This window comes from Orbicella faveolata, unplaced genomic scaffold, assembly GCF_042242905.1.
Source record: "Orbicella faveolata isolate gen_17 unplaced genomic scaffold, um_ofav_v1 contig_35, whole genome shotgun sequence".
Classification (NCBI taxonomy): Eukaryota; Metazoa; Cnidaria; class Anthozoa; order Scleractinia; family Merulinidae; genus Orbicella; species Orbicella faveolata.
In genome coordinates, this window is record NW_028301564.1 from 21,768,670 (window position 1) to 21,781,464 (window position 12,795).

General features: G+C 41.4%; 2 protein-coding genes across 2 annotated transcripts; both read right to left on the minus strand.

Moving 5' to 3' along the window:
* Nucleotides 1-1,602: 1,602 nt before the first annotated feature.
* Nucleotides 1,603-7,871, minus strand: LOC110056475 (UDP-glucuronosyltransferase 2B1-like). The gene is made up of 5 exons (XM_089273181.1): nt 7,610-7,871; nt 4,435-5,044; nt 4,105-4,311; nt 3,360-3,648; nt 1,603-2,596 (listed from the first exon to the last, which is right to left on the minus strand). The coding sequence occupies exons 1-5, from the start codon at nt 7,751-7,753 to the stop codon at nt 2,314-2,316; spliced, it is 1,533 nt and encodes a 510-aa protein (XP_089129307.1). The 5' UTR covers nt 7,754-7,871; the 3' UTR covers nt 1,603-2,313.
* Nucleotides 7,872-10,515: 2,644 nt separating this feature from the next.
* Nucleotides 10,516-11,199, minus strand: LOC149103750 (uncharacterized). Its single transcript, XM_089273784.1, has one exon. It carries the CDS (start codon nt 11,197-11,199, stop codon nt 10,639-10,641), a length of 561 nt encoding a protein of 186 aa, XP_089129910.1. The 3' UTR covers nt 10,516-10,638.
* Nucleotides 11,200-12,795: the final 1,596 nt, after the last annotated feature.

Below are 12,795 nucleotides of genomic sequence, written 5' to 3' on the forward strand. Positions count from 1 at the left end.
ATATATCGACTAAAGTGAAATGTAAGTTGATCGGGGTTGGAACCAGGTGAAGATATTCTGTTTATTTAGACACCTTACAGCGTTTAATACTTCAGTTTCAACCTTCTTCAAATCATTTGATCCTCTTGTCATTTCGATTTCAGCTATCAGATAAAAAACCCATTATGGGTATCATACTGACCATAGTTTAAATTGTCATCATTTTAAGGTCCTGTTAGGGGTGTTTCGGGATACGGGAATATTAAGGTAAAACATCAACGGAGTATAATGGGATATGGAATATTGTAATCAGATAAAACGGGATATCAAGTGGGCAAATCGCTAATTTTTGTAGTCTGCGTAGCAGCCGTGTCAGTCCTTTCCTTTCCCAGGCGGAGAGATCGAACTAGCGAGCGAGCAAGCGGGCGAGCGAAAAATTGGGGAGAATTGGAAGGGCGTGGCTTCTCCTTCTGCTCCTTGTTTTTCGCACTCATTCGCAGTTTCGTTCCCTTCCCGTGCTTTCTTTGGAAACGCCCGCTACGTAGGCTATTTTGGCCAAGAATTAACGGGATGTGGGATACGCAGAGCCCCCGCTAATGGAGCTTCCATTTTAGTATCCATCGTCATGTGTCTCGATTTCCATGGCTTTTTTTGGTACAATTCTCCAGAACGTGTTGCGGAAAGAAGAGCTAGGATGAAACTGACGGACTCCAAAATCTGGCAGACCGTTAATTCAGTTTCTTTACTGATGTGTCAGTTTTCAAACACCAGAACTGAAGTCAAAAAGAGGAGTTTTCAGGGTATATATTAGAGGATTTTCTTTAAATAGCTTGACCTTTGCCTCTTGTTTACACGTGCTTGAGATAATGTGGAAGGTATTGGATTTGTGGTTTCGTCAAAATGAACTGCGCTCTGTTTAGTGGGTTCTGGACTTCTCACTGTAATGATTCCTGATTCCAGATCACTGCAAATGTTTTTATAATTCACGATCATGATTTTATCCTGTCGTATTTACTACAAAGCCTTTTATACCGAAGAAATACAGAGTGGCTGTTAACTCCGGCTTTCGATGTTGCGGTTAGGATTGCTAAAGGTCATCGCTCTTCACCGCTCAGCAGTCCGACTATTGGCGGGTGTCCAGGCCTTTTTCTACACGTGAGATGCCCCGTAAGGTTATCTTTCTCCACTATATAGGCTCCGGTCACGTCACTTAAGGAGACTAAAACTTTTAAGTGAATTTTGAGTTGTTGCTTAAAGTTGTTGCTGGACTGAAGGTTATTTATATGTCAACTGCGACTATATAATAAAAAAAGACCACTGTCCATGCCACAGCCACCAATAGGTTTGGTGATTTCGTCACAAACAAGTATGCCTCGGTTGTGACACTGTAACTTCAGTTGATGGTAGAGTGATATCCGTGATTATTGCATCATCATATCTGTACTGAAGTGTACTTATTAGTATTATTTATCACTGACCAAACCTGTAATCTAGTCCGTATGTACTGCAAGAGGTTTGAATAAACACATTATCAACTTCAAGCCAGCCTTAGGTCAACTTGACGAATGGTAGCGTGAATGTCGGCTTTAAAGACCTTAAACGACATCAAATTATAGCGTTAAGTTGGGTGACTAAACTTTTATTTTCCTTGGATCTCTATCTTCATGCTGTGCTTAAGGTAATACCCCTGTCTTATCAATAACACTCTTTGAAATATCTTGATGGGTTAATGAACCGGAAATTTCCATTGCAGAAAGCAAAAAACAAGAAAAATAAAAAACTAAAGTAAAAGTAGGTAAGATAAAATAAAATGTAAGAAAAAAAACCTCTTGACATCCATAAATTTAAATCATTTTCGAGAGGCCTTGATAGTATTTCAGGTGGCTACACAGAGAGCATTCAATGTAGTTGAATACGATGAAAGAAATTCAGCGAAGGAATGAAAGATCGAATAGTTTACCTTTGTCTCTTGTTGACAACTCCTAAGCAAACCTACGGGGAAAACCGCTGCTCACATGCCCAACAAAACACTAGCGCTAATCTCGTACCTAGGCCTTCGCTTCTTTTTGGAAATTGCTTATGTATCTGCACGACGTCCATTTTAAGATGCAACTTTTTGCGAACTTTTTAATTTAAAATAAATTCTGTGGTTTTGGTTAAGAGCCACCTTAACCTTAATTAATATCTATAACAAAATCTCCACTACATTTTTAAGTCAACATTTACATTGACATTTTTCTTGAGACATTTTTTTTCACCTATAACTAATAACTTAAGAACATTAAGCTCTAACTAAAGTTCTAACGAAGGCGCACACCGACACTTTTCCATCATTTACTCCTCCTTAGTTTTGATATCACCCTTCTTACAGCACACACGACACAGGCATCTACATGCCAGTCGTATCACCATGACGACCATGATAACTATGGCAACAAGGAATGCCATGACGTCAAGCAAATAGTACTGATACCAAGGGATGTTAAACACTTGAGCTCTGAGGTGCCGGGCTCCACCATGTCTGAGTACATACTCTACCCAGTCACAGATTTCTTGGAGGGGCGTTTGTCGACGATCCTTTAACAGGCCAGAGATATGCATTGCTTTGGTTTTGAACCTAAAGATGAAGGAAAGTTTCACCTTATTCATTTTATTATTTTACCACTTATAGTGGTAAGGTAAAGTCTGGCCAAGTGGCCCATCAGGTCGGTGCTCATCTCTGGTTTCAGTTACAAAAAAAGCGACTAGGAGTATTTCTCCCCCCCCCCCCCCCGGGATGGGATGCTAGTCCATGGCTGGGTTACTCTCAGCATTAAATTCGGGGGTACCCATTTATCCACCTGGGTGGAAAGAGGCACTGTGAGAGTAAAGTGTCTTACCCAACTGAACACAACACAATGTCCATGGCCAGGGCTCGAACCCGGACCGCTCGATCAGGAGACGAGCTTACTAACCATGAGGCCACCGCATCACAGTAAGCATACAAAGTATAAAATCATGTGGCGCCCCTCTGTCGCTAACTGTTAAATTGAACACGATCTCTTACCTATTCTAACGAGTAGTTCAGGCAAATAATTTGGGTAATGTTGCTCCGCAACACCTCAATACGTAACTCTTCATCCCCCTAAATAAACAGCTCCATTGGAGACTCAATAATGTCATGGGACATATCTTAATTGTCTTGTTAACAGCCACGGCATCTTGTTCAAAACAGTTTACCAAAACCAGATCAAGGTAAATACCTTTGCGATCCGAGCACTGCACCTTGATTTCGTCTTGCCCAAACTCAACTGGGAATTTCTAAGGAAAAGGTCCTGGGAACCATATTGCAGGTTACCGAATGTCAACACTAAACATGGACAAGTAAGCAAAATAGCTACCTTGGTTCACCAATAACACGCTCAATTGTCTCCAACAATTGTTGGGCATCAGTGCTTTTATAATCCACAGCTAAACCAAGGCCAACATACTCTGCTTTCTTAGCATTGCTTTGCTGATCAGCGTACAAAGGAAACGCTACCACAGGAACACCATGATACGCAGACTCATAAAGACTGTTGTGTCCCACATGGGAGACAAAAACTTTGATATCCTTGTGACCTAGTAGATCATTCTGAAGTAACCAATCCACTGCTCTGATGTTTTTGCCAAGGAATGATGGAATGTAACCTGCCGGAGAAGAGAGGTTCTGATGTCAATTATGCTGCTCTCACTAAATTAAATAACAAATAAAATAAACAGGAATTTGCAGTGGCACATCCCACATCTTCGTTCACTGTTTCCAGATCGAATTGGAATTTAGCAGTGTTGGTACCGGTTTCTGGGGAGGGAGGAAAACCGGAGAACCTGGAGAAAATTCCACGGAGCGACAACCAACAACAAACTTAACCCATTTATGACACCGAAAATGAGCCTGCGGAGTAGAATCAGCGGAGTAGAACCTTATGAGCGACGTTATCAATTTGAATGCAACAGGCTTGCACACAGTAAAGTATAAAACTATGCTTTGCTCAGCCTCCCTTAGTTAAAGGTTCACAAGATGTACCTGGTACTTTCAAATAGTCCACGAGGTACCCACTATTGCTAATTACGGGAAGTAGTTCCTTTGTTTTACTCCACTATTACCTTTGAGTCTCCACACCACTCGCTGTTTCAGCTTCCCAAACGCTGTAGCTAACATGTCTACCACTGGCTTTGGAAGATTTGAAGCTACGTTTGCTCCAAAGGAAACAATGATAAAACCATGGCCCCCTGAATTACTGACAAATTCTTCTAAATCAGGGGGAAGAGGGTTAGGTTCTCTGGCATTTGGTGGTCCAACCATAACATTGCCTGTGGAATATAATCCCAACAGAAATAAACATTAACGCTAACGATTCTTTATTCGTCATTTTCAAATAGCTCTGGACAGTGTCCCCCTCCTGTCTTCACCCCCATAAAGTCTCTTCTTCTTACCTGGCAACAGAGGTTGTGCGTATTCCAAGGCAAAATCTGATGTACTTATAAGAAGATCAGCATTACTAACAGCTTCCTGGAGGCTTCTCTCAGGGTTGATGTTGTACTTGACTTTCAGAGCACTCATTCGTCTGTTTTTCGCAATATATACCACTAGCCTCCCTGCGAAGTACGCTCCCAAATTCACCACACGTTCCAAAAAATTCATTTTATCAGAAAATCCTGTAAAAAGTTGTGGAACATAAGAGACAGGCATTGGTACCATGTGGTCAAACGCGAAAGGTGCGGTTAGTGGAAGAGGCAGAATTTCCACTCTTGGAATGTCAAAGCGTTCCCCAAGCATTACTGCTGGGCAAGCTGCAGGACTGTCATAAACAATGATATCGACGCCTGTCAGTTTCTCCTGCAACTCCGTGCTCTGTAAAAATCGTTCGCACATGGTAACCTGTGCCTCACTCACTTTCTTCAACAACTGGAACTTGTTTCCTTCAATTTCAAGCCGGGCCAAGTCATACTCAACGAATTCTGATTTGTATGGTACTTGGTAACTCATGTGCGCCACTTTCTCACTGGGCTTGATTCTACAGGACGAGGGAACAACCAAAACAACCTAAAGGGCAGAAACACAGCAAACGTAATCAGCTGAACCTCGGTACAGGAACTACACCATGCATGGGCCAGAGTTAAATGGTCCCTGTGGGCGGAGTAGGGGCGGGGGGAGGAGAGGGTGGGAAGTTTGAGTATCCCATATCCCGCTAATGTTTGGTCTAAATATCCCGAATCCCGATAACTCCAATTTCAAACATTATTATACATTGAACTATCTCTTTTCTGATTGGCCAAAAGGGTACAGTGAATTTTCAAAACCAGCGCCTGTGATCTAGCTGCAGATCATAATCATGTTAGGGTCACTCAAGGTCACGGGTAATCATGTCATGTATGACCGCGGCGCATGTTTTGTAAGATAATCATGTCAAGTTCGCGCACTTTGTGTTACTTGTCGTCAGTGAAGAAGCAAAAACATGACTTCCATATTTTTTTTTTCGTTCAATGTATAATAAAACAATCATTAGACTCGGTTTTTTTGATATCCAGAATAATCAAGGTCTCGGTAAGGGTTATCAGCCTCAGCCTTCGGCTTCGAACGATCCCTACCTCGACCTTGATTATTCTGGATATCACAAAAACCTCATCTAATAATTGTTTAAAATCAGTTTTCCTACTCGATATTCCAGGATATCTGTTCTAAATATTCCATATTCAATTAAAATTTCCCCAAATGTTCTGTATCCCGTTAGTTTTGTACTTAAATATCCTATATCCCAAAAAACCCCTGATTAGTTATGGGGCCTAGTTTTAGGAAGCTACAACTTGGACAGAATAAAATGGAACAATTATCCCCCATCCCCCCAGAAGCAATGATGAAGGTGCAAAGGAGCAAAAGCGCGCCATTTTGGCATTATTGAAATGGGAGGAGCGGTGGTCCTGATGTTCCATTTATTTTGTCCAAAATAGTTTCAACAGGAGTGAAATCCCTATTATATAAACTAGTTTAGAATTCAGACGAAATATCCTGGCCTTTGCCAGTGCGGTGGCCGTCATGGTCGCTATAGAAAATTGGCGCTGGACTGCGTTTAGTAACGGTACGCTGAGGTTCATTTTAAAGTCTCCATTGGACATCATATTGTTTCACAATTGAATAATAACGCACATTGGTGTTGACACAAGAAAGAAAGAAGTGAATAAAATGAAAACCAGTCTTTTCCTGTCTGCAGTCAATTGTGCTCGATGACGAGGTTGTCAGGTTTCTTCCCTTCGCTAATTTGTTTGTATAAATGAATGTTCATTCGTTTGTTTTCTCGACGGAGTCACTTTCAGACGTTGATCGCGACGTTTCGACCGCACTACTTCATGGGAACGAGGATGATACTGGCAAACTGTTCCCGCTACAACATAGAATCCTCCGAACCTGCCTGCGAACAGGCTCCCGGCGGGGACGAAAGAAAAAAACATTCGGCGAGCGCGAAATAGGAGAATGAGCGAAGCGATCGGGGCGGGACAGGGCTGTTCGCAGGCTAAATCAGTTCCGCTTCGTGAGCACCAGCTTGCGTACTTACTCTGCAACATGAGTCCTATGCGCACACACGAAGGAGATTTTTAGCACAGAGGGCCACTAGCTAATCAGTTTATGCTGTCATGTGTCACCCTCTCTAGATAAAGTTGATTGATTGATTGAAGGGGCTTGTCCCCGGCCACTTCACGTTCCCTTGTGTGAAATTATTGAATATTCAAATGCGCAATTATTCCTCTTTCTTTGGGCTTCCTTCGGTCATTCAATCACAGTAACTTTTGCCGAATTTATTTTTACTTCTTTGATTAAAATCCTCAAATCTAGGCATAACGTGGCACTCGTCACTCCGAGAGTTGCCGCGGATGTGTGAGCCAAAGTTTATATATGAGATGAAGTTGTTCCGCCCGTCAGGACTACGTACCTTACCTGCCAAGACGAGACAACTTTCGATCGCTCACCCGAGTTATCTCGCCCACTGGGACGAAATTGTCATTCTCATAGGTAAACGGTTGGTTGAATTTTTCAATGAAGTGAGTGAAAAGTTAGCTCGGTCAGGGTAACTGTCTTGGGTACCGGAGCTCTTAAAATTAATTGTTCACACCGAAAAGGGTAGCATAAAATGTTCTCAATATTTCGCTCAGGTTCGACTATTTATGAGAGAAAATTCAAGAGAAGGTTAAAACTGTTGGCAACAAGGAGCGGAGAGTCTGAATTCCATAGCCTCTGGCGAGTAGTATTCTTAGAATTAACTCTAAATGCATACAGTACCTCGTGACCCTTGGAGGCAAGCTTTTTCATTTAATATTAGCGAGCAGTATTAGAATTAACTCTAAATGCATACAGTACCTCATGGCCCTTGGCGACGAGCTCTTTCATTTAATATTAGCGAGCAGTATGTTTCGAATTAACTCTGGATGCATACAGTACCTGATGACCATTGGAGGCAAGTTCTTCCATTATTTGCCTCATGACCCTTAGAGACGAGCTCTTTCGTTGCGTTTGTTTAATATTAGCGAGCAGTATGCTTCGAATTAACTCTGGATGCATTTTCGTTTTTAAAATGCGAACAGTATGTTTCGAATTAACTCTGGATGCATACAGTACCTCATGACCCTTGGAGGCAAGTTCTTCCATTATTTGCCTCATGGTAATGTATTGTGACCCTCCGATTAGCCAGAAGCCGGCAATCCGAGCCGAAGAAACCGTGTTGAATGCGAGTGAAAGAAGGAACAACGATAACAACGCCATCTTAGATCTTGCACACGCAACACATCACGCTACGTAAGTACTTTTTAAAAAACATTGCGTCACTATAAGTACTTCAGTCACGTAGGAACAGGAAGGACGGCGCTCATGCTTTAGTAGTGTTCACCTCAACTTTATCGGCTCGGATTGCTGGTTTCTGTGCCGAACATAAGGCATATTCTGGAAGAATTGACTCGCCACAGGGGGCGGCATAGTCTCCTCCGCAACCGTTTTTGGGACGTCACGCAACGCATTGCAAAACAAAAACTAGTGAGGCAATCTCAGATAGTGCAGGGTATAATGTATAGCTCTGACGCAGTATTCATAACACAGTTCCTATACAACCCCTGCCATTCACTCCTGGTTTGTATTGACCTTGCTAGTCAGCTAGGGATTTTGATGAGACATAATCTTAGCAGTGTGTATGTTTGATGTGTGTATTTTCATTCACAGTCCAAGAATAACTTACAGGTTATTACCGTTTATCAAGACAGCTCTTGAATGTTACTGTAGTGTTTTACGTCGATTTTTGCTCATTTTAAATTAAATAATACATTTAGGCAGCGAACGTGACAAGTTTACTCTTCACGAAAACGTTTGAAACTTGATACTTTTGTTTTCCTCGCAAAGGTATGTAACCCGAAACTCTTGTTTTCTCGAAAACACACGTAAGATGTGCTTGTCTTCTTTTCACAGCTGGAGATAAATAGGAGAAATTTGAATGTCGGATGAAGAAATGGAAGAGGAACGATTTGCTTTATTTAAAACGCAAAGTTTCTTTTGACGGATAAACAAGAACTAATTTAATTGTCAAATAGTCACGGAACAGCACGTTCTGTTGCCACCTTTGGCGTTAACAATAAAACCACTTATATTTAAAATACATAGAGGATATTACACGGTGGCGAGAAGATATGAATTTTATGTTCGAGTGGTAAGAACAATATCTCACGAGTGAGCGAAGCGAACGAGTGAGATATTGTTCTTGCCACGAGAACATAAAATTCATGTCTTCAAGCCAACGTGTAATGTTCTTTTTATTATATGGAGAAACCAATTCAACAAAAGCAAAAGACGGGAATCGTGACTTCATTGAACGATACGACACTCACAAAGGTGACATACGGAAAATACGCCACTCGGGTCCCGGATGAAGTGGCGTATGAAATCTACGAGTGGTTTAGTTCCCAGTAAAACACTCTTCTCCGTGTAATAAACACTGATATCGATCAATACAACTGAGAAGCGTTTCAACGAGAGGTATTGAAAGTAAACAGAGCTACTTGAGTGAGATTTTATCCTTCATCGGTGAATGAGTCCCCTCAGAGACTGATAAAATTTATGCTTTCAGTAGGTGCCACGGAGTCTGCAGCAATATTTGAGCAGTCTCCTGGGTTTTTTGCCCGGGGGGGTACTTTGGGAATTTAATAATAATAATAATAATAATAATAATAATAATAATAATCTTTATACAGGAGGCTCCACTCACTAATGTGGTAAACACTCTTTATCCTTGGCCATCGTACCTTTAGGAGAAACAAAACACAAACCGCGGTGATAAACATGAAACCAAAACGCGTGTTAAACGAAGTTAATTTCCTTGACGTTTCGTATGTACAACATACATCTTCAGAAGTGACCGTTAACTAGATTACAATCGAAATTTAAACGCGAAGAAAAAGAAAAAGACTGGTATCTAATAATATGTAACAAGACTAATAGTTAATAACAAACAGATCAGTCTCCGGGTCCTGAGAGGTCCTGAAATAAAAATGATGGGTGGGGATGTGCCGCTGGGACCCTGGACACCTTAGCCTATACCAGAGCTAGTTCAGCTGAATTTTGGTAACCTATACTAGAGTAAACTCCCCAAATCCCCGCATCTATCGACACTGTTGACGCTGATTTGCGTAAATTTAAACTTGGCGATTCGATTTTTTTTTATATTTTTGAGTGGCAATTCCTGGTTTCCTTACTCTAGATAAAATCTTCAACCAACCTGTCAGTTTTGTGAAAAATGATACTCTATTCTAGACCCAAATACTCTGATTTATATGCTCTATCCTAGAGTAAACTGCTTGAAAACCATACCCTTCACAGCGGCACATACCTATATAGCCCATATAGGGCAGTGCCCCCTCCCGGGGGGGGGGTTTGTACAATTTGACAAGTTTTAATGCCACCTACTCGGGAGAGTTTCGGCTAGGGGTATGAACATTTCGGTCTCTTTGATAGAGACAATTTAAGGATGAAATAAACGCGCTAGTGTAGTTTGAAAACGACAGATGATATTTCTTGAACCAAGTTAGGCGTTATTCCAAAAGACACCCAGTCACCCTAGCATTCTTGTATCGCGCTAACGATGCTAGAACGGATGCGTATGACGTATTAGGGTTCTACCACAAGGAAAAGCGCTCAGCGTTAGTGTGTAATCTTATATGAAATGTATCATTCACCTGATATGTAGTTGACACTAACGCTTATTAATCTGCGCATGCGTTTAGGGCAAATATTGGTTTTGCTCTAAAGAGAGAAGTGCCACAAGGAGAGCAAGGGGCATTCTGAAACAAATATATTGCTTTTTGAAAAACTCACAGAAGTAACGTAGGTACATGCACCACCCATTTTACGTAGTGCTCACAAGTACCTACCCATCTTACCCTCCTTGCTGCAAGCCTAATTAATTAATTGAAATTAATTAATTATAGAAACATTAAAGTTCACACCTTATTGCCATTTTGCAATAGTGCGTTATTGCCATAGTGCTTTAGCGACGTCAACCCCCAAACCATCCCAATAGTGCACTCTGCACTAACAAAACAATAACAGCAACAAAAATGCCCTAACTGTGTGTACATGTCATTGAATATGACCAAGTTCAATGTATTTTACAGTTTTACAGCTATCAATCGACAAAACAACGATTGCTCTTTGGTTCCCCTAAAGTCAAATGGTGGTTTACCATTCCTGCTTGTGTAAGAATGATATCTTTGCAAAGGCTCCGCCGTTACCAAGCTGGGGTTAAAAACACCGTGTGTGCTTACTGAAAGCCAGCCCAGAAGGCTCTCGATGCTTTCGAAAACATGTTGCGCGCTACGTATTCCGTAACTCTTAAAGATGTGAAATCCCGCTGAAGAACAGTATCGCTCGATCTTGGCCCTCTCTTCCAATTGAAACATCTCGGAAATTAAGCGCTCCTCGTTCTCGGGATTAAGCTCCTTATAAGCGCTCAGTACAAAGGGATGAAGATTGTCCGCGTACTGAGCGGCCATCTTCCCTCCACTTCTAGGACTTCTAAAATTATTGTTGAGGACTTCTTGTTTGTTAGAGATCCAGTGGATGACATGGGTTCTGAAAATGATGTCATGCGATTCCGAGCCAATCCCTGGGAAGTTTGAAGCGCTTCCTTCCACAAATGAGAGATTCGTGACTTCTAGGCTTTTGTACATTATGCTAGCATTTTTTCGAGTATTTTAGTGAGGCAAAAGCATTGAGCATTATTCGAGCATTTTATTGCCATTTTCCTGGAAAATTAATTTTTTTTCCGAGAAACTAAAAAAGAAATTATTTTTCTTAAGTGAAAGAGATGCAACCTGATGCTGCTGCTGTCAACACACTTCGCTGTGTTCCCTTTTTTGATGCAGACAATGTCATTGAACCTCTTCAGCGTGAGCTCGCAGCTTATGAAGCTCTGACTGATGACGTTGCAGGAGAGATAAATGTGCTGGAATGGTGGAGTCAGCATAGCTAAGAAATACCGAGTTGGGCAAGTGCGCGCATGTAAGCAGATCCTCTTGTTGCAACCATCATCAGCTGCATCTGAAAGGGTTTTTTCACTTCTCCAGAATTCCTTCAACAATCGACAAGAACAAGCGTTAGAAAATTACATCGAAACGTCACTAATTTTACAGTACAACAACAAATAACTTTCTAGAGATAGTCAACTACTCTCTGTTCTTAGCCTCGTAGATGATTTCGACGATTATGTTTTTTTGGCTGTATTTATGAACTTGTATACGTTGTTGTTATTACTTGCAACACTTGTACGTTTTTGTAAGTGTTAACAGTTAACACCATGTGAAAAATGTTGAAATTAATTTTAAAAAAAACGTTTGTATAATGAACATTATCCGAGCATTTTATTGACTTTTTTGGGGAGACCGAGCATTTGGGAAAATTGGGGCGTTGAGGTGGAGCATTTTAGCAAGGAAGCAAAAGCATAATGTGCAAAAGCCTAGTGACTTCACCGTAAGAGTGCTGAGCCCGTAGAATTCGCTCCTTGTCAGGATCAACAGCTACAACCTTTCCCTCGAGTCCTACAAGCTCAGCCAGATCTGCAGACAGCTCTCCTGTACCGCAGCCTAAATCCAAGATGGCGTCTCAAGCTTGAGGACAAACGTACATCCTTTTGAATGAACTTTTCACCGACCACTTTTTGTACGGAAAGCGAGGTTTGTTTGTATCGCTCGGCTGCGTTACTGCTGAACAGATTTTCCATTAATAAACTGTAGACTACGAAAGCTGAAGAGTGCCAATTTCAAAACGAACCGTTTTGGTTTGATTTTCACTAGTTATTATCACTCTGCGCCTCAGATAATTTACGACTCCTACTACGACTTCATTGCTAGTGAAGGCAGTAAAAACCGGCCATAAATAATTAGAGTCCTTTTACAAATTGCGCAACAGTTTTGAGAGTTGGGGGTCTGGAGGGGTACACCTCTACCTTCACCAAATGTTCTAAGGGGTACCCCAATGAAATTGCTTTGGTGAAGGGTCAATCAACCGATGGTATTACAGTCGGACCCCTCTTAAGCGGCCAGTTCAGTATCAAAGTCCTGAAATTATTGCCAGTAAAGTATTGTAAATGAAACCTACATTAAGGCGGGGGTACACATAAATTTAAGTGAAATTTCAGGAAGTCTAAAGAAGGATTAGAAGAAAAAAAGGGGGGTGTTTGAACACCACCAGACAGTTGATTGCACCCCCAAAAGGGCACCCCGGATTGGTGGGCAACTGTTTGGTGTACGTCTACCAATTTTTAACTT

Excerpts from the sequence above, each read along its gene's own strand:
- LOC110056475 (XM_089273181.1), bottom strand. The coding sequence starts at position 7,753 with ATGGCGTTGTTATCGTTGTTCCTTCTTTCACTCGCATTCAACACGGTT. Across the intron at positions 5,045-7,609 it reads TTGCCTCCAAGGGTCATGAG|GTTGTTTTGGTTGTTCCCTC; the intron begins GTACTGTATGCA and ends TCTGCCCTTTAG. Across the intron at positions 2,597-3,359 it reads CGTGTTATTGGTGAACCAAG|GTTCAAAACCAAAGCAATGC; the intron begins GTAGCTATTTTG and ends CTTCATCTTTAG.
- LOC149103750 (XM_089273784.1), bottom strand. The coding sequence starts at position 11,199 with ATGTACAAAAGCCTAGAAGTCACGAATCTCTCATTTGTGGAAGGAAGC.